Here is a 23,723-nt window from a genome sequence, read left to right as displayed (position 1 = left end):
AACACCAAACAGCCACAGGGACAGGCAGACGGGAACCAGGAAGTGCACAGGCAGAACTCGTGGTCAGGGACAGAAGGCTCAGGCATTTACCGGGGCAGAGACAGTCCGGAGAAGAATGCTGGAAAGTCCCACATGGATACAAAGAACAAGTGAACCAGGGATGTATATGTACTGGCTTGATTGGAGATGGAGTGCAGCTGGGGGCAACAGGTGAGGACAGTTAGGCTGATGAGGAGGTGTGGCAGAGTGGAGAGTGAGACAGAGGAAGGGTGAGCGGAAAAACACTGAGAAGCACAGCAGGCTGTGACAGGTTGTGCAGTATAATGTAATGATATACAACTGTGAGTTATTTTGTGTATTTATGAATGCTATGTGGACTTGGTTATTAGTAGAATTTTATGTTCTGATTTAAGAAGAACCAGAAGTATGTACCAGAACAAGAAAAGGTTGAAACAGGTTCTTCCGTACTCTGCAAGAGAAGAAAGGACTCTACCTGTGCTCTTGCAGATTTATTCGGAGACATTTTCTCTTCCCAAAAGATAGGACTCACCTATGTCAGTACATGATCAGGCACTGGATGAAATTAAGAAATACAAAGAGGTAGAGCCTTTGGCTCTTACTGGGGATCCACTCAGTTGGTGAAGGGAGCACCAGGATGCTTCCCTCTTACTGTCTAACCTAGCTAGAAATACCTTCTGCGTCCCAGATACAAGTGTAGCTGCAGAGCGGGTGTTTTCCACTGCTGGAGACATACTTACAGCTCAGAGAAGTGCTCTGAAACCTGAGCATGTGGATCACCTGTTGTGTCTGCACAAAAATCTGAAAACATGTTAAGGCTTAGCTGCCAGGACAAGGCCCCTTTTAAGTTTGTTAAAACAGTTTTATTTATTGTTTTAATTTTTTTTTTTTTATAAAAGAACTGATATGTCAGGTGGACATTCTTACAGCAAAGTGAAGTGCCCTTAAAGTCAAGTGAAACCAGAATATTATTGTTGCATCACAAAACTAAAAGCATAAGAGACAACAGAAAAGGCTATTTTAAATGTGAAAGTTTAAGAATATTTTATTTGCATTTATTAATAGCTCTGGGATTAGAGGCAGAATTATTTTTATTTTACTTTTAGGTGGAGCATTTCTATTATTTATTAACTCAAGGTCCACTTTCAAGCTTTTTCTGGAGCTTTCAGTTGTGTCTCACAATCCTCTCTAGCTGTTTCCACCTCTGAATCACTGACAATGACAAAAAAATCACCTGCTGATGAAGATCCTGAGACTCTATTTAAAGCTCTGGAAAAGGTAGTAAGTAAACATAAGTTCAGATTTTCTCTCCAAATATGATTCCCAAGGTTTTCTAGGAATGAAACTCCAGGAGCTGTAACCTCTGATTATTTTATCACTAATGATGTCATCAGTTACATTCTTGATTAATGGATGAATTATTTGATTTATAAAATGTCGGAAAACAGTTGAAGCCCAGTGTTCTCCAAGCTGTTTCTTTTGTTTGACTAAAAGTCTAAACATAGTCAGCATACAGCACACACATCAGGATGCACACCCTTTGTCTTTAGCATACAGCCCACACATCAGGTTGAACACCCTCTGCCTGTAGCATACAGCCCACACATCAGGGTGCACACCCTCTACCTGTAGCATACAGCACACGTCATGCAGACAGAAGAGGGATCAGCTGATCTGGGAAGTGAATGTGATTTTTCTGTTTTCTGTCTGCAATGATGCAAGTCAAGTTTGATGTTCAGGCTTACATGAAAGGTGCAGGGTGTTCTGATGTGCATCATACACTGTTCACGGGGATGGATTGTAACGGTACTACTACTGTTACGGACCCAGTAACAGCTATTAACCAAATACTTTTTGTTATTTTTAAGAAAAGAAACAAAGTAGAGACAGAGTAGCAAACTACAACAGCATAATTTAAGCAAATCACTAAAGCTTACATTGTTAACTCATGTTCATATAGTTTAGTTAACACATGTGGGCTCCAGGCTGCTAGCATACAAAATATACCTGTGGCAACGGCAGGTGAAGTATGAGCTAGACAGTGGAAAGCTCTGCAATTCCACATCTATGTGAAGGACTTTCACTGATGCTTCCACAGATCACTTCTGTTTCTTGCCTTACATAGAAAGACTTGTAGTAACGAATGTCATCAGCATCATAATGACGCTCCATTTGGTTCTCTCTGCAATCGTTAATGGTAGGGTCTCTCTGTGTGCGTTTGTGTGTGTGTGTGTTTGTGTGTGTGTGTGTGTGTGTGTGTGTGGGGAGATAAAATGTGTGAGAGAACTTTCATGTAGCAATAATACACAGGAAATCTATTATACCGAGTGGCAGAACTGATAACGATGTCCCTTCTGTTCACCTGTTACATGTCAGTGTTCATCAGCAGGAAACAGCACAATATCATGCTGATGTTGCAGCAGAGTTTTTCATTTGTCCTTTATCTAGTGGCAGTTCAGACCAACCTGGTCCCCCCGAAGAAGGTGCAGCCAGGCATGCTTCAGTCCAGCCTGGTGCAAGCCAGCGTGGCCACCATGCAGAACCCGATGGGCTGCGCTCTGCCACGGCTCTCTGTTTCCTCCCGCCCCGCGAGCATGGTGGCCAGCATGGAGGTAGTGGGTGATGGCTCGGCTCCCTTCACCATGATGAAACTGAAGACGGTGCTGGCGGTGTTTGTGGTGGTGGTTGCTTACCTGGTGGCAGGGGGCCTGGTGTTCCGGGCGCTGGAACAGCCCTTTGAAAACAACCAGAAGATCACCATCACAGCAGAGAAGGCAGCCTTCTTGCAGAAACACACGTGTGTGTGTCCAGATGAACTGGAGGCCATCATCAAGGTAAGAGCAGCCGCCGGTCGATATTCCAACCTTTCCTCACACCTGGTCCCCAGTGAGGACTCAGGTCCACGGAAACCTGAGCTTCATATTGATCAGCTGCCAATAATACTCCACACATACTCCACACTCTGCCTGCCACCCTGGAACTCAATACAAAACACACTGAACATTTTTAATGACTCCTATCCCATACATCCTTGAAACTCCTTGAAGTTGTGTGAATCTGAAAATAATATTGCCTGAGATGATTTGTGTGGATTAACTTAAGCTCTGCTGAGCCGAAGACGGTTAGCTGATGAACTGGAACTGTCTGGGTTTTGGAGATAAAGAAAAACTAAGTGTTACGTGATGATTTTTACTGATCAAAAAAATAAATGATACATGAACTGAAAAGAAAAAATAAGTGATTGTTGGAAGATGCACCACCTGCTCAACCCTCCTTAAAATGTTCTAGCTTAAACACAGATGCTAAAGCAGACTTGATTTTGCAATATATGACTTGCTTAGAGTGAATATTGTAACAACGTAATGTGGTGGTCATATCTGACCTTTATTACTCTTTAATAATTACCTGAAGTATTATCAGGTAAGTTCAACATATCCTTCCTCTTCAGACTGTTACCCTGTTATTATCATACCCCTTTTCAACCAAAATGATTAGGTTCTTTGAATGTGGGTAATTCAGTGATTTTGTGTTTTTAAAACTTTCGGGGCAGCAGCTCACTCTTTCATCCCCATGTGCAGTGTAGCTGGAGTGTTTCTGGTTTAACAGCACCGTGCTGGGCAGGTGACAGGTGTGTTTACAGTGTCTGTATCATAGTGTCATAGAAGGAAAAGAGGCTGAAATTACCATGTTCACCTGGGTGTTGTGTTTACATCAGTCTTGATTAGAGTCGATCAGAGCTGGAGCCGGAGCTGATATATACCCCCAGAGTAGACAGCCTTGTCCATTGTCGACAAAAGCCTGATGTTAGCAGGTCTTAGCAAGTTTTTTGGCCAGTGGAAAAGGGGCTTTACTTAAGGAAGGATGTTGTACCTTGTGATGCCACTCTTGTGTTCATAGTTACCTCTGATTGGACACTGATACAAATCTTTCCTAGTTTATAGATCATTGAGGTCCTCACTAGCTAAGGCCAGTTTTAACCTCTTGAGACCTAAGGATGCTGGGGGTGTGCCTTGCCTAGACAGACATACCCAAAATAGATCAAGAACAGCTCCACAACTATCAGGTCCATATGCAAAAACTTGGTCACTATGGATAGGTAAGACCTCAGAGAATTTATTCCATGTGTCAGTAACATCGTGACTGTTACTATAGGAGAGTAAATTTTGATAAACCAAAGGAAAAATTAATTTTAAATTTTTTTCTTCACCTAAAATTTATTTTAAATTAGACAAGAGCATTATAACAATGATCCCATGCAATGGGATGCCACTTATCTCAATTAGCAACTTCATGACTACAACTGTACCAATTTAGGTAGAAGTACCACAAAGTACACAAATTCTACAAAGGTTATAGTAGGGATGGGGCCAGGCGGACTCTCCATTTGGACACTTGGATAGCCACTTGGACAGTTTTAACTGTCTGTTGTTTTTATTATTTTTATTATCTCTCTCTCAAATTAAATCGAAGGCAACTGGACTTGTATTTGTCTGTGGAAGACGTTTCGCCTCTTATCCAAGCGGCTTCATCAGTTCATCATGTATTGGTCTCTCTAGTCCGCACTAGTCTGACCAAGAAGTGCGGACTAGAGAGACCAATACATGATGAACTGATGAAGCCGCTTGGATAAGAGGCGAAACGTCTTCCACAGACAAATACAAGTCCAGTTGCCTTCGATTTAATTTGAGAGAGAGATAACTATGACCTGGACGAATGAGAACATTCACAGACTATTATTTTTATTATGTTTTTAATCTTCTGTAAAGTGTCCTTGAGTGCTGTGAAAGGCGCTGCCAAATAAAATGTATTATTATTATTATTATTACCTAAAGTGTGCCAAAGGGTTGTTTTTTACCTCTTGAAAGGAAATCTGTCTAGAAAATAAAAATGATTTCCACTACAGGAGTACTATGTGCACACAATGCAACACTTAGCCATTACATTTACCCTGTGCATCATCAGATTCTACCATTGTGCACTACCATTGTGTGTAAAAAAAAAAAAAAACCCAAATTGTATAATTTTGTCTCCACTTTGCCTCTGAATCTCTTCCAGGGAATCTAAATTGCTATAAAGTGAAAAATAAACATAAAACATACTATATACAAAGTTCAAAATACAGTAAAAGTTGAATTGGTGTAAAATCCCAATCTGGGATGAAAGTCTCTTGTACTTATGTTTGGATGTGGTATCGCGAGGAAGCAAGTCTCATAGGAGTGTGACATACCATTTGAAACATTGCGAGATGTAGAAAACGATAGTGCTGTATTTTTAAACGGCAGTACCACCAAACATGCGCTAGATGGCTTGGGGCTCAGTCTCTGCTATCCAGGTCCCCATCTCGGCCAACTGGACTGGAGAATGGTATGGATAGATTCAAAATGACCTTGAAAGGGTAAGGAAACAATATTCATTACTTTTGATTAGAATCGCTTTGGTATTTGATGGAATATTTAGTCATAAACCCAAAATTTGAGATGTGGACTGTAAAATAAGAAGTTTGGCCCAGTGTTTGCTTTGGGGCTGACATGAGCTGGTTATGCTTTGCTTGCTATCACTGGAAAAAGTTAGCTTTTATAGTTTCATACAACACCCAGAATGGTGGGATGTAGCAAGCAGATTACATGTACTGTTGTGTTTCATTTCGATTGTCCGTTTATATTGATAGGGCTCTTATTTTGAAACAGAAATATTGAAATTATTGCCAAATATTTTTTGGACTTAACACTTGCTGTTTTAAAAGCCTTGTCTTTTAGAAGCATAAAAAAGAGACCACCACAGCAATCTATCAACTTTTTACAGGCAAATATGTATCTCACTGTCTCAACCTGTCCTTCACTGTGGTCAGGTCTGTTGGGCGACCACAGTAAAGGACAAGTTTACATTTTTAAGTGAGGTGGCCATTCTGTACAGATATTGCAGCAGTTTTTATCGCTGTAATCGTTCTTTCTTTTCTAGTGTTTCCCCTATGTTCACTCAGCAGCCTCTTGCTGCTGCCTGATTTTGAGCACCGCCACTAAAATTTCACACAATCATTAATATCAACATGCTACTAATGATTTTCACTCACACACTGTGTGAGCACAGCAACACCCAACGTTATCTTGGAATTGTTGATACCCTTAGAGTAGCATAGCTCCTTTAGGAAATAGGGCAGTGTGTAACAAGTAAGGGGCAGAAAAGTGACAGTGAAGTGGTGAATGCGAGCAGAGCAGAGGAAAAGGTTAGCAGTAAGTTGTCAATATCGCAGTAAATGTACAGTATGGGCTGCAGTATGTCAGTTAACGGATGCTGCAGCTTCTCAAGACCAAGAAAACTTGTATGTTGTTTACCCAACTGCTGGAAAAGTGAAGAGAAGCAAACATCTCCCCAAGAAAGGCTAGCGTTAACAGTATGTTTTTGGGCTGCTATGTAACGTTAGCTACAGTATATTCATAGGAAGTCACATTAATTAGCTGCTTGTCATTGCTACCTGCATGTCCAGTGTTCAGATCATCTGTTAGTATTTACAGCTCAGCTAGTGCGCTCCACAGGGTAAGGCAAGCTACCTGACTTAGCTGCAGTGATATTACTAGCTCACTTACTTGTCTAGTAAGTGAACGTCAGGTACAAGCTTCGACTAAACTCAAATTTGTCCTGTACACACACATCTTGATAGTTAAATTATGTTTAAGTTTTCAGATGAGTCTTTTGATGTACAAATGCCTATACAGAATGGAGTAAATAAAAATGGTGCTTACATGTTGCCTATTTAAGTGCGTCACATCCTCATGGACACTGGCACAACAGCATAGCTGCTGAAAAAAATTGTAGGGGAAACACTGTTCACACAGTTTCAATTTAAGTGATGGTAAAAATGTATTTCACTGATGACATGTGGTTAATATGTGACAGAGTTGGATCAATCAAGTGGATATCTGTGTTACTATACTGTAATACTAAAGAGACTGAAGCTTTGACTGTAACTAATCCACCTACTAATAACTGTGAAATGTAGTTCTGCACAATACAAGGACTGTTGATTGAAAGTACAGCCGCCCTCCTGAAGCTCTCAAATCATAGGCATACGATTCATAAACAACACGAGCAACACAGCCATGAGCCTTTGGCTGCTGTTAGCAGAAGGCTAAACTGTCAACAACATTAATACAGCCACATACCACAGCCACATACACTGAGTTCATGGGAAATCTACCAACACAAGAACAGCAGGTCCTCTCCATCTCTGAAACACTTCACTGATACTGCCACACGGATACTTACATGTATCCATCTGAAGGGACGTGCACAAACATCTGTATCTTTAGAACAGCCAATAGTAACTCTCTCTCTCTGAAAAGCTCTGATTAGCCAAAGTCTCCCATCACAGGCTAGATTTTCTACATCTGCAAACAGATCCAAGAGGTGGTACAGGCATCTGGTTTTGCCTCAGACCACTTGAATTATGACATGATGAAAGTTGATTATGGTATTTTTGCCCATCGCCTCAGGGTCCTGGAGATGTACAGGTCCTGAAGGTGTACAGGTCCTGGCGGTGTACAGGTCCTGAAGCTATACAGGTCCTGGAAGTGTACAGGTCCTAGAGGTATACAGGTCCTGAAGGTGAATAGGTCTTTGTGATGTACAGGTCCTTGTGGTGTACAGGTCCTGGAGGGATGGCGGATTGCAGCCAATCACCTTCTCAGCAGAGTGAATGATACACTGCAGTCTGCTGCTGTCCTTGGCAGTGGCAGTTGTGCACCAGGGGGTGATGGAGGTGAGGAAGGTAGTGTAGAAGTGCACTATCACTGTCTTTTGCAGTTTGAACTTCTTCTGCCACAAGAAGTACATCCTCTGCTGGGCTTTCTTGATGATGGAGCTGATGTTCAGTTTCTACTTTAGGTCCTGTGTGATGATGGTGCCCAGGAAGCTGAAGTACTCCACAGTGGTTAGGTTGGCTGTTAGTTGCCAAACCTCTCACACTCCATTTGAGAAAATGGTTTGGAAACAAGGTTTCTATTAACTACCAGTTGGCAGACCTTGATGATTAATGCAAGAGAACATGAAGCCAGATCTCAGAAACAGATCTTAATCTGACTTGTGCAGTAGCAGCCAACACCAGGGCTTTTCATGGCCAAATGCTCACAGCCACTCATAAAGCAGCGTAGTTAACACCCAGTGATTTCGCATGGACAACAGTGAAACCCTGTATGCTAATGGTAGTGTAATGCTAAGAATAATGTACAGCTGCTGCAGCAGAGACTGGAGAGCTGCTGTGGATTAGTATCAGTTCCATTTCACTGACACATTAAGTGGCACACAAGAGAAACAAAAAAACCCAGAGCTGCATTGTAGACCTGCCAACCTCTGTAAATAACAGTTCTCACATATGCCACAATTGGATGGGAGTGCTGTAATTGCATGACTTAGTTCTAAAAGCAAGCTCTGTGGTGTTCATTAATCTTGTTTAGGCAAAGTAGGGAAATGGGCAAAACCCAGAGAGCTATCAGGTATCAGATCAATTCCCTCTGTGGAAAAGATGTGTTGTAGATTGAGCTGCAGGCTGCAGGGAGACGGGCTGAGTGCAGCTGCTGATACTCACTTTTCACAAGATCATGTTGAAAGCTGCTATGCTGCCACATCACATGCAGTAAAACAATGTTAAAACAAGCAGTTTAGCACTTTTAAGGGCCTTCATTTAAAAGACAGAAATCTCATGTGTTTACTGTTGTGTGACTGCTGCAGTGCAGTATTGTGTTTTTTTCTGCGCAACAGCATCCTCTAAGCACCCGTGCATTTAAACCTGACTCTTATCTTAAGCTTAGTAAAAGCACTCTCTGTCTGCGGTGATGCCATACACCTGCTAACCCCAAAACTGATATATACATTGATAACTGCACATATTTTAGCTGAAAGGTTAAATCAAGTCTTTAGGTCCTGAAAGTTTCTGCCAAGAAATTAATAATTTATCATTTAGTCCAGGGATGGTGGCAACAACAGCAGAAATATTTTGAAAATCAAGACCACTTAGGTCCAAGTCACAGATTAACTAGAGGACATGAAATGCTTTCACTATGCTTGAAACAAACTAGTTATGTTGTCTCACCATGTCTTAAGTGTTCTGAAAAGCCATCACCTGACAATGGACTACAAAGCTGTCACAGGATCCTCCTGGCTGCATCATACTGCCCTCCTAATGATTTTTTATTCCTTTGTAGTCTCAACATGATGAATCCTACAAATAGTGATGAGAGTTAATACAAATATTCACAACCCTCAGTAGAGGTACATCTCCTTGTTGTAAAAACCTTCATTACACTTAATGCATTTTATCATTATTTGTGTAACATAATTTCTTTAACCATTCCCTGCCAATTAGTATGGCTAGAGAGATGGCAGTTTCGCAGTCTGGTAATTGGCTGGTAGAGCTCTCATTGGCTAACCTGACACTATGTATCCTATCCTTTTAAATTGACCCAAATGACCCTACATCCGCCAATGCTTGTTGGTTTCCAGAAATGCAAACTTGTCTAAGAAGACCTGGAAGAAGTCTGAGGCTGTGGATGAAAAGTCTATTTTTCTTGGAAGGTTCTTTACTGAATGAAATGAGCTGAAGTATGTGAGTGGCAGCCATGATAAGAGCTGGTCCATTTCTCTAAATGATAAGGAAAGGAGCTTCAGTGCTTCCTATCTTATCTCCTTTAGTATAGGAAACACTGGACCTTCCTTTACCAAAGGAAAGGAGAAATGCGGTCCCACACTTCCTTGCTGCAGCAACATTTAAAGTGACGCACCATTGTAAAAACAACAGAAAAGCTGTATTATGTTTGTGACACGATCCAAAATGTATGGAAATCCTTGTCTGATCGACTGAAGCCCAAATCCATAAATATAGATTTATCTTCTTTAAATCCAGTTAAGAGTCATCATGAAGAACAAGCATATTGAATATCATCATCATAACTAAATACTATAGTCTATACACAAATGTTATTTCACTAAATCCCCTCTCATTGTGTAAAACTAAAAATAAATTTTCTCTACTTAACAATTTTATAGAAATGTCAAAAGCTCCTATTACATACATATATGTCTGAATATGATTTATTCTGATCCCCTGCTTAGTTCCTTATTTCTATTTAATTGTATATATATTTCATATATTTATTTATATTTATATTTTTCTTTCATGATATCTAATTCAAACCTTTTAAATCCTGTTTGTTTGGAGGATTTATCCTCCATGCAAGTTAGCTTAAAAAAAACTAGTGAAAGTGCAGTCAGATTCTTTTCCAAAATCCTTTTGAATGTGGTCAATAACCCACTGATCCAAAAGCACTGAGCACCCCAGTTCACAAACTTTGTAAGTGGTGCACAACCTATCAGCAGTACTGTACAGCCTTTGCCCTCCCTAGTACAAAAAAAACATTTAAGCTTTACCTGTGAAAAACTGGTGGTGTTGCTGCCTGTGTGATGGCAGCACCATACTAAACCAACTGAGCTAACCAGCCACCACACAAATGACACACCTACAACAGGCTGTTGGGGTGGCAGAGGGACGATTGTTATATGCTGTGACATGAATGCTCTCTGTGCCACAGAAGCTTCCATCAAGGCTCGCCCAACAGCATTGATGCATTAAACCGTGATGTGCCCCAGAATAATCGGATAGGATGGGATGGGAGAGGAGTAGAAGAGAGTCTTGGGACATGGGTGATGAAAGAATGCATCCCCAGTGGTGGAGGGTTTTCCTGTGCACTCATGGAGAACCACAGTGCCCACTGTGAATTTTTGTGTGACATGAAAACATCCACCTCTGTTCTTCCTAACTTGTCTCACAACATCTTAGCCAGTGTGGGATTCAGCTCTGCCATCGACCTCCCTGCCACACCCAGTCCACAGCTCCATTCTGCTTGTCTGAAAGATACTCTATGGCTTTGATGGAGTACAGGTTCACATGGTCGTCTCCAGCAGTCAAGCAGAGTGGGTTTCCACTATGTGACAGGTACGACTGCATTGATCGAGGCAGTTGACAGTCAGTTCTTTGCCCTAGGGTTGAGGTGGAGACAGCTGAATGTCTCATGATGAAACTTTGATGCCCTGCCTATGTGATGGCTCCAGGACAACTCCATGGATTTGGAGAATGTGCATCGGTCCAGAAAAAAACAGAAAGGTATGAGGTTGTCTGAACCTGGAGCCATCTGAAAGAGAAACACCGGAAATTCCTATGTCTGGGAATGATAGGGACATGGATGTGTCTTTTGGATGGATGTGAACCAGTTGCTGTGGCAGTGCATTCCAGTACATGCTTTCTGGTCAACATGTAGAACGACCTGTTGGGTCTGAGCTCTACCTCATGAGCTGGACACCAAATATGTTGGATTTTGGTTGTCTATCAATTTATTTGCTATCATAAATTAAGAAAATATTAATATTACAAATATAAATATTAAATAATAACCTTAGAATTAATTAAAGTCCTCAGGGCACCAGCCTAAACTAATAGGCAAAATAGCCAATATGGTTTTAGTCTCAATTTATTACCATTAATCTGGAACTCTGATTAACAATTAGCTTACTAACTATAACCAAATTACCATATCAACAGTAGGTTAAAGTTGAAGGATTGGAATTCTACAAAGTAGAGGTTGGCAATATTCACGCTTGTGCAACATTAAACATACCAGTAGTTATACTTAAAGACATTTATTTACAATGGAGTAAAAACACAATGTCTAATCTAGTATATACAGGTGTGTGTATGTGTGTGTGTAGGTGTATGTGTGTGTGTCTGTGGGGACACAGACAAAGGCAAGATGGCTGATTGAAAGTGATCACTGTGACCACATGACCTGAACAAAGAAGACTACACAAGATGGCGGTAAACAAAGAAACTACTCAAAATGGCCGCTGAGGCCACCTGGTGTGCGTGGGAGGGAAGGTGTGAGTTTCTTTGTTAGCCTAGCTCATGTAATCTAAAGGTACCAGGTTAGAGGGAGGTGGCTAGCTTCATGCAGGTTCTAGAACTGGGACATACTACTATGTGTTTGAACATACGATTACCCGATTAACTGTATGACTGACCACAACCTAAGCCAACATTACAACAACAAGACATCAATCAACAAGTACAATAACAAAGTTAAGACTTCTACTACTGTGCTGTGCTATGCTGTGCTGGGAAAGGTTAGGCCCAGTCAGTTAACGTTACCCAGTTCTTGGAACAAACAAAGAGGTCCTTTCCAGTGTTGTTGTAAAGTCCAGTGAGTTGGGAGGCTTCCTGGTGGAGTAAAGTCCTGTCTGGCTGTGTTGCTTTGCTGTTATCTCCTTTGTTCTCCTCACAGAATTAGCTGTTCCACGCTGTTGCTTGGAAAATCAGCTGGCCTTGTGTCGTAGCTGCTGATTCTGAAGAGAACTTGGTTCACTCTAAGTTAATGCGAGGCAGGTCGCTACTGTTGAGAAGAGTGTTTGCAGGCTGCTGTGAGTAGGCCGGCGAGAGAGCTGGTTTCTCAGGTAGCAGGGCTGACCTGGGCTGGGGCCTTGTTGCCCTTTGAAGAGCTGAGAGGAAAGAGCAGGAGCTGCTCTCCAGAGCAAGCCAAAAAGAGAAGAGAGCGAGAAGAGGGACAAGAGATCTGGTTTTGTTTGGTGACACCCTAGGGGGTCACATGTCACATGCTGACCCATACTGGCTGGCCAGTGAGGTCTGTAGGGGGGGGGGGGGTCACCCCTAGGTGTGAACAGTGAGGAACTGTAAAAATATAAACAAATCAGCTTATATTGTCATTATTATTATTTTATTATTATTTAACTATAATTGAAGGTCTTCAGTATCCCACACTGGTGGAGCCTGAGCTGTGGTTCTTCTACCTACATGAAAGAGATTTCATGGTGACATGAGAGACAGAACAGCGGATAACACACAGCTTGGAGAAGTGCCAGCAGCTGCTCCAGGTTTATCCCTGGAACACACACCTGCTTCATGTGTGTGTGACGGCTTCAGATCTTGGTCTTCGTTTCAACACATGCAATGCAGGCAGTATCTCCCAGGTGTAAGCCTCAGCCACAGTCAAGGATCCAGAGCCAGATGAATATCTCTTTAGCCCTCTCTATCTGTTCCAGATCACAGAGGAGTTGACTTCACTCAACACTGTGTCAAGGCAGGATTGATTTCTCTACCTATCTTTTAGATTGGCATCTGTCCAAGATGAGTTTCAACAGAAAGTCAATGAGACATATGAAGGTCTGCAGGTAGTCATGGCGATAGTCAACAATGTCCTCATCTACAGCAAGTTAAGAAGAGCATGAAAAAAACCTCCATGCTCTGCTGCAGCACTCCAGAGAGTGGGCAGTTAAATTCAACCCAGAGAAGAGCATGATCTGTATCACTGAGGTTAGCTGGCCCACCCCAGCTGTGAGAGACAAGGAGCCACCAGAGACAAAGGTCAGCTGGAAACAGTCCTGAGCATACTTACCTACTAGTTTGCCCCTGGGCTCTCTGACATGCACAGCATGGCAAAGCAGTCCTAGAGATGGGAATCGATAAGATTTTATTGATACCAATGCCATTATCGATTCTGCTTATCGGTCCAATTCTTTATTGATTTCTGGCTGAACACATGATGGTTATTTTATAATATTATTTACTGAAAGATGTGCGTCCATATTGTCCAATATGCTCAGCTAATCCACATTTACAATTCAGTAATTTATCAATAGACAGTGACAGAGTTGGAACTAAACCTTGACTGAGAGACCAGATGATCATTGTTTTAAATTATGAGACATATGCTAATGATGCGCTGGCAACAAGCGGCAGCAAGTCCGTATAGCTTGTAGTTTTTTTGTAATATATTTGTATATATTAGTATATTATATTAGTGGATGATGCCATCCTTTACATGCTCCACCGGGCCCATTATTACATGGATGAACCAGGTAGTTGTATGAGGATTATGTTCTTTGATTTCTCAAGTGCATTTAACACCATCCAACCACCCATTCTTAAAGACAAGCTGGAAGGGATGGGGGTGGATCCCTGCTTCATGTCCTGGATTATGGATTATCTGACAAGACGGCCACAGTACGTCTGGTAACTGTGTCTCAGGGACAGGAATGAGCAGCACTGGGGCTCCACAGGGGACTGTTCTGGCTCCGTTCCTGTTCACCCTGTATATGGCAGATATAACTCTGAGTCCTGCCACATCCAGAAATACTTAGATGACACAGCTATTGTGGCACATATCAGGAACGGGGAGGAATAGGAGTACAGGGATCTGACAATGGCCTTCAGAGAATGGAGCGACAAGAACTGCCTCCTTCTGAACACCTCCAAGACCAAGAAGATGGTCATGGAGGTCTAGGCCCACCCTTCAGCCAGTCAACATTCAAGGGAAACAGATTTGCGGTTTTCTTGGTCCTCCAAATCTTATCTTGACTTCCACAGGTCCCTTTCCTTCCAATTCTTAACATTTCAGACTTCACCTGGCTCTGGAAAACATGCAGGCATCGATAAAAGGAACTTGAGATGTACAATTCTGGTGTTTCTGAAAATTTAGAACTGGTTCTCAACTGTATCCGGCAGATATTTTGATCTTCACAAGACAACAGCCTCTGCTGTGATGCACAATCTGAAAGCAACCTTTGCCAGACACGCCATTCTGGAGACTGTTATATTGGCTAACGGCCCTCAGCACAAATTCAGAGTTTGAAATCTTTGCTAGCACATCAGGGTTTACCCATATCATCACCCGTATCACCGACAGTCCACATTATCCCCAAAGCAACAGCCTTGCTGAGAGGTCTGCAGATTTGCCAAGTAACTTTTGGAATAGGCGGTGGTGGTCATGCCATGTCCATTGACAGAGAATATACCACGACAGGTCAGCCAAGCCGATGTCACCTGCATTGAGGAATCCAGAAGGATGAAAACCAGAAGTTATCATCCAGCCAGCTGATACTGACAGATGACACCACACCACACACAGCTGGAGGAGGACAAGAGTACTGACCAATCAGTAATCACCTCAACGAAAACCCTCAGTACTCAATTTGATGAAAACTGATCACAATAGGCAGCATGCATCACACAGCACACCTCACTCTGCAGGCAACAAGCTGTGTTTTACCTGACAAGGTTAAGGCTGGAAAACCCAGAATTGTCCTGGACTTGTAAACATGTAAAAGGGTGTAGGCAGTTCGTTGAGAAGTATACTTAATATACTCCACTGTTTAAGCAGGTCAAGTTATAGCTGAATAACAGAACTTTTGCGATGGTTTTGTTTAAGTGTTGCATTATTAATTTGACTTTGGTTTGCTCTATATGAAGTGGGTGTGGTTAGGAACACTACACTGATAATGACTGTTTTCAGAAGTATATGTATTGGTTGTCCAAATTGTGCTCCCCCTTTTCCGACTGTAGACCAAAGAAAATTTAATACTGCAGCTACCATATAACCTGGTGCTGTAAAATACTTTAGGAAATAAGTCACTAACTCACTATCTACTCTGACCCATCACTCTGCCTCTGAGGAGACATACATGCTGTGTATTTGTTGTATGCTGAAGTCTGAAATGTAATTAAGAAATGCAAGGAAAGGGACCTGCGGAAGTCAAGACAAGCTTTGGAAGACCAAGAAAACTGCAGATCTGCTGAGCTGAAAGGCTCCAGAATGAAAACCCTCCATATGACTACTGACAAGCTGCAGGAAGGTTCAGGTGTGCAGTGTTGATCCACAACAACCCTAACCCTCTACATGGAAGATTCATCAGGAGGAAACCTTACCTGCAACCTCATCCCAAAAGTCAACGTCTGAAGTCTACAGTACAAAATATTGATGAGTGTTTGTGGAAACAGGTGCTGTGGACAGATGAAGTTAGAGGTGCAAAGTGTAAGATCTTGTCAGAATTTTAGTTTAAAATGTTCAAAAAAGGAACACTACCAATAGTATGTGAAGGAGCCACAGTGATGATGTCATAACCAATACCTCCATCTATTGTATTTTATAGATATCTACTGAAATGAGCATGCTAACCAACTAGCTGCATCCCACCCCGTGTTGCAATACCACATTATGACACTAGATGCTGTGTTAGTCAGTGTAGTGTGTAGTCTTCCCTCAGTCCCATGAAGAACAAGAGCTTCCTCCAGCAGTTTAAGTTACGCTACAGCTTGCAACAAAAAAAAAATAAAGCTCCCGACTAGCATCACAAAAAACGCATAGATGGCTGAAGCTCCTAGAAAGTGATCTTTATCTCCATCCCAAAGGACCGCTCTGACAAGAAACCACGTTCAAAGGAATGAAGAAAACACAAGTAAATCTTGATGTGGCTTTCCACCGCCGGAGACAACTCTGGGCGAGTTAAGAGATGTGGTTTGATGACGAGCTCACAACTTTTCTTTTAGACTGGTGAGTAACATCTAATGTTGGTCTGTAGCAAAAAGTATCATTAGAGCAAATAACAAACCGTAATGACAAACATTTCAAGTGGCATAAATGTATTGTACATTTTAGCAGTAAGCAGAATTTAGCCTGTTCCTGCGGCTGTTGTCCAGCTAGATGCATCAGTAACTTTTCTTTAAAGTAAGACAAAGAGACTGTTTGATCCAGAACCAGCGAGTTCAGGATCCACTGCCTAATAATTTTTTTTTTTTTTGCATATTCATATCTATCCTTACTATATATTAAACACACAAAACAGACCTAACATGTTTGATTTTAAGGAACTTGTATGATCTAAACAAATTGTCCTATCACATGTTTGTATGTGTCAGGACCAGAATTCCAGTCATCCCCAATGTTGGACCAGCACCTGCTTTTGCTTCTGCATCTGGCCTCATCAATCATCAACAACCACATTACAGTAACACCTTGGACTGTTATTCCTGCATATAACAGATATTGTCTGTACTGTGATCTTTTGGGGTTTTGTCAACATTTTTGTTGTTTTTTTCATTGTTTTATTTTTTGAAATATATGTATGTATGTATATTCATACATATATTGTATATTGTAGCAGATTCAGCAAACAAAAACTCCCCTAAACAGTTCTGTTCTGTTGTGTAGGACTAGATGTTTTTTTTTTGTTTGTTTTTTCCCAGAAAGTGGCGGCCAGTTTGAATGAGGGAGGTAGAGTCAGGGAGAGATGCCTTGTTGGGCTAAACTCTCCCCCACCTGATTAGGCTGTGCTCTACCTCCCCCTACTCCCCCACTCTCCAAGACAATACAACTCACCCTACAACTCACCTACAACAAACAAACTCACCTAAACAGTCAAAGACACACTACAAACCAATTCAAAACAATACAAACAAACAATACAGGCCAACTCACTTGGACTAACCACATGGTCTCAAAGAGGCTCACACAGGCCACACCCCCCACTTAAAAACACTTCCTCTTCCTGGATTTCTTCCTTGCTTCTCTTAAGGGTCTGTCTATCCTAAGTGCTCCCCCTGCTGGGCCCCGAGCTAGCATTATTTCTTCTCATCCAAATCCACTGACTGGATCTTACTGCCTCATCTGACATGTCCTGTACTATTTTCCTCACACTCTGTCCACTTCCTCCTAACTCCCTAACCAAAGAGACAACAGACCTTGCTACAAATCCTCTACATCCTACTTCCACTGGACAAATCCTAACTTTCCATCCTCGCTGCTCTGCTTCTGCCCCTAACTCTACATACCTAAGCTTTTTCCTTTCATATGCTTCTACAACTGAAGCCTCCCACGGAACAGTCAGCTCTATGAAATATACTCTCATTCTACTCCTAGACCACAAGACTATGTCAGGCCTTAGCTTTGTACTGGCTATTTCCTGGGGAACAACAAGCTTTCCTCCTAAATCTACCTGCATTTCCCAATCACAAGCATCCTCTAAGCTGCCTTGCCTCCTTGCTGTCTTACCAACTTTCTCTCCCTCTTGAACAAACTTGATTGCAACTCTCTTTATTTTAGACCCTCCTAAATTTGCCTGCCTCCGTAAATCTTCAATTCCTGCAGCTAAGCTTTTTAAAACCTGGTTATGTCGCCACGTATACCGGCCTTGCGACAGACTAACCTTACAGCCTGACAAAATGTGCTTTAAAGTTGCAGTACCTGAACACAATGAACATAGCGGGTCTCCATTTACCCAGAGTTTTAGGTTCTGGGGAGTTGGCAATACATCATATGTTGCCCCTATCAAAAATCTAATACTACTTTCCTCCATACTCCACAGCTCTTTCCAGCTAAGCTTTTTCTTGTCTACACCTTCCCAATTCAACCACTGTCCCTGCTTAGCCTGGGCCACTGCCTTTGCACCCCTTAATATTTCCTCCTGTCTACGAACCTGCTCCACAACTAGCTTTCTCTTCTCTTTGGGACCTGCTCTACTCCAGACCGGTTTGCCTGGGCCAAGCCCCAAGCCTCCCCGGCCTATTTGGACATTACCCACAATCTCTGTATGCCTGAGCGTTGCTTCCGCTTCCTGCACTGCCATTCTTGGATTCCATTTTCTCCACTTGATTGGGTTTGGAACCACCTTACTAACTACCACATCTTTACTCCCAGATAACAGGAGCTCTGTCCTAACCTTAGTACATTTAAACTCCTCCACTAGACTAGTTACTGGGAGCTGAAGTATGCCTTTCCCATACAGTGCCACCGTACTTAAACATCTCATCATGTAAAAGCTAACTAATCTTTCAATTTTTTCTGCAGCAGATAATGGAATCTCATATACGGACAGTGGCCACATCAACCTGGGAAATAACCCGAACTGCAGACACCACAACTTCAACTTTCCTGGAAGCCCTGATTTATCTATTCTATCCAGTCCCTCAGCAACATCTTTCCAAAACTGCACTACCTGTTCTACGTCATTCAAGTCTGCCTTGTACCACCTACCTAGACTCTTTACTGATTTTTCCCTAATTATTGGAATTTCCTCTTCGTCTATTACAAACTTCCTATCACTTAACTTCCCTCTACTTATTGAGATACTTCTAGACTTACTAGGCTTGATTTTCATACTAGCCCACTTTAAGTTTTTATTAAGTCTCTCAAGTACTCTTTTCATACATGGCACCGTTGTAGTTATCAACGTCATGTCATCCATGTAGGCCCTAATTGGTGTAAGGCGCATCCCATCCTGCCGCCTCTCTCCACCTACAACCCACTTAGAAGCTCTAATGATTACCTCCATCGCCATTGTGAATGCCAATGGAGAAATCATGCACCCTGCCATAATGCCTATTTCTAGCCTCTGCCACCCTGTTGTAAAGCCTGCTGTACTTAAGCATAGTCTAATATCCTGGAAATACGACCTTACTAAATTAACCACTACTCCAGGCACTCTAAAATAATCAAATGCCTCCCAAATAAGGCTATGTGGCACTGAACCAAACGCATTTGCTAAATCCAAAAATATGACATGCAAGTCCCTTTTCTCTGTTTTGGCTGCCTGAATTTGATGCCAAATCATGCTAGTGTGCTCTAAACACCCTGCAAAACCTGGTATTCCTGCCTTCTGTACTGCAGTATCTATTAAGCTATTCATTTCTAAATAACTAGCTAATCTCCGTGCGACTACGCTAAAGAAGATCTTCCCCTCTACATTTAGGAGAGAGATCAATCGAAACTGACTCAGGTCTGAGGATTCCTTCTCCTTTGGAATAAAAACACCTCCTGCCCTACGCCATGCTCTGGGAATAAACTATTCTTAATTGTCTCCACAAAAACTTTAGGATATCAGGTGCGCTTTTATAAACCCGGTAGGGGACTCCATTCGGCCCTGGGGCCGAAGAAGCCTTTGCACACCTGACTACCTCCTCAACCTCCTTCCACCTGGGTGGTCTAACATCCATCTCATGATCTATCTTCCCTAATGGTGGCATGTCAGGTGGAAGGCCTACTACTCTATTCCGCTCAAAATTTGAATACGTGTTTCTTAGATACTTTTCCACTTCTAACTTTAATCTAAATTTCTTTGCAGGTAATTCATCTATTTTATTTCCTAGTATACACAAAGTGGGACTTTTATTGACAACAACCTGGAGGATCTCTGAGAGAGCATTTGTTACCTCAGACCAGAGGGAGTTTACTGCAGGGCATTCCCACAAACAGTGGGAAAGTCCTGAAACAAGTGAAGTTGTTTTCCTTCCCATGTCAGTTTGCCTTTAACAGACACTGCTTTCATCACTTCATTTCTGTCCTTCCATCTGAGAAAACGCATAATAATATTTCGATCCGGTCCGGGATGGGACGCAGCGTACGGTGGGCACGTTCAATCGCAGGTACTGGTTCTGTGTCACTGTGCCCCAGGATTTGTCGAATAATTTTTTCAAGTAGCAGGGTCATGCCACCGACCTCCGATCCCTCAGGCAGGCCGGCTAGTATTTCTTCGATTCCTGGCTTCCAGATCCAGTGATTTTTTTTGGAGAGCCTTAACATCTTTACACAGATCTCCAACTTTGCTCCCTTGTGAAATGGCTTGTTCCTCCATGGAGCTGATGCGCATCTCCGCGTTGTTGATTCTGTGAATGGTGGCCTTTGAATCTTTTTTCAGCTGTTAAATAACCTTATCCAAACAGTCAAATCTTGTGGTGCAGGTGTCTTTAATAATTTGCATTTCAGAGAGCAAATGGCAAGCCCAATTAGGGGTATCATCCGTGCCACCAACATTGTCTTTGTCTGCCATGCTCCGACTGTTTGGTGGGTCACCATCTATTTGAGCTGCTATTTTATTTTAAGACCGATAACCGCCTGCAAATTGACTACTACGCCAACCTGCACGCCGGCGTCATCACGTCCCGAGAGCACTTGATATTTGCTTCAGAGACAATTTAATGTCAGATGAGGAGTTTGTATGAATCTGTCTGTTAATTCAGCACCATGGACAGCGTCGTAGTTTCATCAATACACAGAGGATGGCAGGTTAACAACAGTTTGTGCTGACATGTCTATGAATAATCTGGAAAAATCACCTGGTAGTGCGTGTACCACAGAGGCTTAGTCCTGTTGATGATATGTTCAACATCATATTACAACATATTAAACATGTTAAAAATCATGTCAAAACATATAAAACATGTTAAACATCATTAAAGGTTCCCTGGAGTGTCTGACCAGAGGTTGCGCTGTGCAGCTATTTTTTCTATGTGTGTCCACATTTAATTGCATTCACACACAATGACACCATACATATACACGTCTGTGACTTTAGTGTTTTTACACATTACTTGCCGCAGATTGAGGCATTGGAGGTCCAGTGACCTAAAATCCTTTGTCCTGTGACGTAAAATTAATGTTTTTTTCGCAAACTGGAACTGCTGTCCATTTTGATAAATTCTTTTGCTGAATACAGCAACCTTTTATTATGACCCAAGAGAAGCTGATGTTGTTTTGTTGTTGTTTGGTGTTGTTGTTTGGTGTGTGCCAAAAAAGCACCTCTGCTGTAAAAATGCATCGCTGGGAGGGATAGGGTTAGAGGTCCTATTTTTGCAGTACCTGAGGAACTACTAAGTAATATCTAGAAATTTTGTCATTCAGTATTGAATAAATACCAACTGACTTTAAACTACACCTAGTAACTTTCAGTGTTTGGATGAGGCAGGTCAGCTGTGTCCTTGTGTGTTTGTCCTTCAGCTGGACACAGCTATTTGTCACACCCTGAGCGGGGCTCATTACACTGAGTCTCCATCTGCCAGGATGGACACTTGGAGAGCAGACTGGCACTGAGTGTGATATCACTGATATCATCCTGGTCTCTGTGCCCCCTCCCTGCACTTCAGCCAAAATCATACACTATGCAGGGCACACCGATAAGAAGCCAGAGTCTTATGTAACAGGATGAACACAACAGCTTTACCATCTCATTGTACATTTAAAGTGCATAGATCCTGTTTTAAGAATCACTAATTAAGAAACTGCTATAGTTACTGCAATACAGTGTTATATTTGTGCCTCATCCTCAGTATAGTGGGACTGTCTTTCTATTCTGTGCTCAACAAATGCATTTCCCTGTTTGCTGTTATCCACAAAGATGCACAATAATAATGACTCTTACTCAGTTTTAGTCTTTTGTTCTGTCACAGATCTCTCTGTACGCTGTGTAGCGGTTTCGTCCAGTTTGATTAATAAGTCTGTTAAATAACAAACCCTATAAAGGTTTGTTACAGTCACATGACCTCAAACACACACAGTGATAATGGTTTGCAGAAGCAGTGAAAGAAAAATACTCTCTTTAAATGGACTCAGCCACACAGCACACAGACTCAAAAATGATGAAAATGGAATTTAAGAAAATCGAAAAAAACACACACCCTGGGTTTTCCCGGTGGCCACAGTTCAATCCAATAAATCAAAATATCCTCTACAGGGTTTCCCAGGATCCAATCAACAAAATTCAAACAAAGAAGTTCGGTCAGTTTAGTTCACTCTCGAAATGAAAATCCACAAACCCCTAAAGTCACAGTCAGAAATTAAATAATACCCGAAGCAATCACTCTCGGCTTTCGTCGACTCACAGTTTCAGAGATGAGTGGGTAATTATGGTCCATGTACTTTCAGGCATTTTGCTTCATTGTTTTAAAACAAAAACAAGAAAACAAGTTATATTCTCTGTTTCTGTTTCAACAAAATATGAGAAAATGAGAACATTGAATTAGAAGAAGTGGTCCAATTCTGGTGTTTGCAAATTCCTTTTTTTCTTTTTCCTTGTTGAATTGAGGAATGAAGAAAACTAGTCAGGTGACACATAAGTAAAAGTAAATATTTCAAAATAAAAGCTAAGAGGACAGCATAGCCATTCTATAAAAGTACAACATTATGCAAGCACAGATAGATAAAGATCTCACGCTTTCACCTTGTAATAGGCTACCAAATAATATTCATGATCAAGCTAATGTTCACTTTTTATAGCTGTTGTTGGTTGAAGCTGACTCTAGACATCAGTCCTCAGTCAGGCATTACATAGTTGGCAAATCAATCTGCTATGCAGTGTAGATCATTATCATTAATTTTTACACTATTTAATCATTAAGAACAAAATAACTGAAACTACATATAATTTAGCTATTTTACGCATTGGTAGCCGCTAAGTTAGAGTCTACAGACGGAGTTACATCCATGCCAAGTATTCTATTTCTGTATTTAATTAATTGATTGTAAAATGAATTTACATCCATGTAATATTTTATATGCGAGTACACAAGTTACTAAAATACAAAATTCCATGATTCCAGATTAAATGTATGTTAATGTATGTAAAGACATTCTCATTCCAGACTTCCTATGTCTGGAATGTATGCTTTTACATTCCATAACTTTCCAGAATTTTAATGCCCTGGTGACAGCCACACAATCAGATTATTCATTAACTATACATTCATTAAGTGGTGCAGTTTCAAAATGTAGTGTCTAGTTTTTATACTATCTGATATTATTGTCAGGCTCATGTTGACCACAACATAAAGGCACTCATAGCAAGTAATGAAGTACATTTACCTCCCAGAGTAATTTTTTTCTGCACAAAGCTTGCTCTTCTATGGTTTAGGAGACAAAATTGATATTCTCATTCCAGCCTCATTTTAGTTTCTATTTTGTCTGATATGTTTCTTATATGTTTCTTCTAAAATTTAATTGGTTAACAACAGTTAGCAACAGGAGTCATACTTGAGACTTAAGGGAAATAGAACTTGAGGTACAGCTGAAACCGATGATCTCCCCTCCAAGGCTCCTCACCCTGTG

General features: G+C 41.5%; 1 protein-coding gene across 1 annotated transcript in view; it reads left to right on the top strand.

The window, feature by feature from the left end:
• The window catches only part of LOC111239764 (potassium channel subfamily K member 10-like), a 71,795-nt gene that overhangs the window by 3,760 nt on the left and 44,312 nt on the right, over positions 1-23,723 (top strand). Inside the window, exon 2 of the mRNA XM_022769673.1 lies at positions 2,467-2,852. Coding sequence (XP_022625394.1) covers positions 2,467-2,852 — 386 coding nt within the window. The remainder of the gene's footprint in view (positions 1-2,466; positions 2,853-23,723) is intronic.

This window comes from Seriola dumerili, unplaced genomic scaffold (genome assembly GCF_002260705.1).
Source record: "Seriola dumerili isolate Sdu_G_001 unplaced genomic scaffold, Sdu_1.0 BDQW01000025.1, whole genome shotgun sequence".
Taxonomy (NCBI): Eukaryota; Metazoa; Chordata; class Actinopteri; order Carangiformes; family Carangidae; genus Seriola; species Seriola dumerili.
This window is presented reverse-complemented; position numbering and strand designations above follow the sequence as displayed.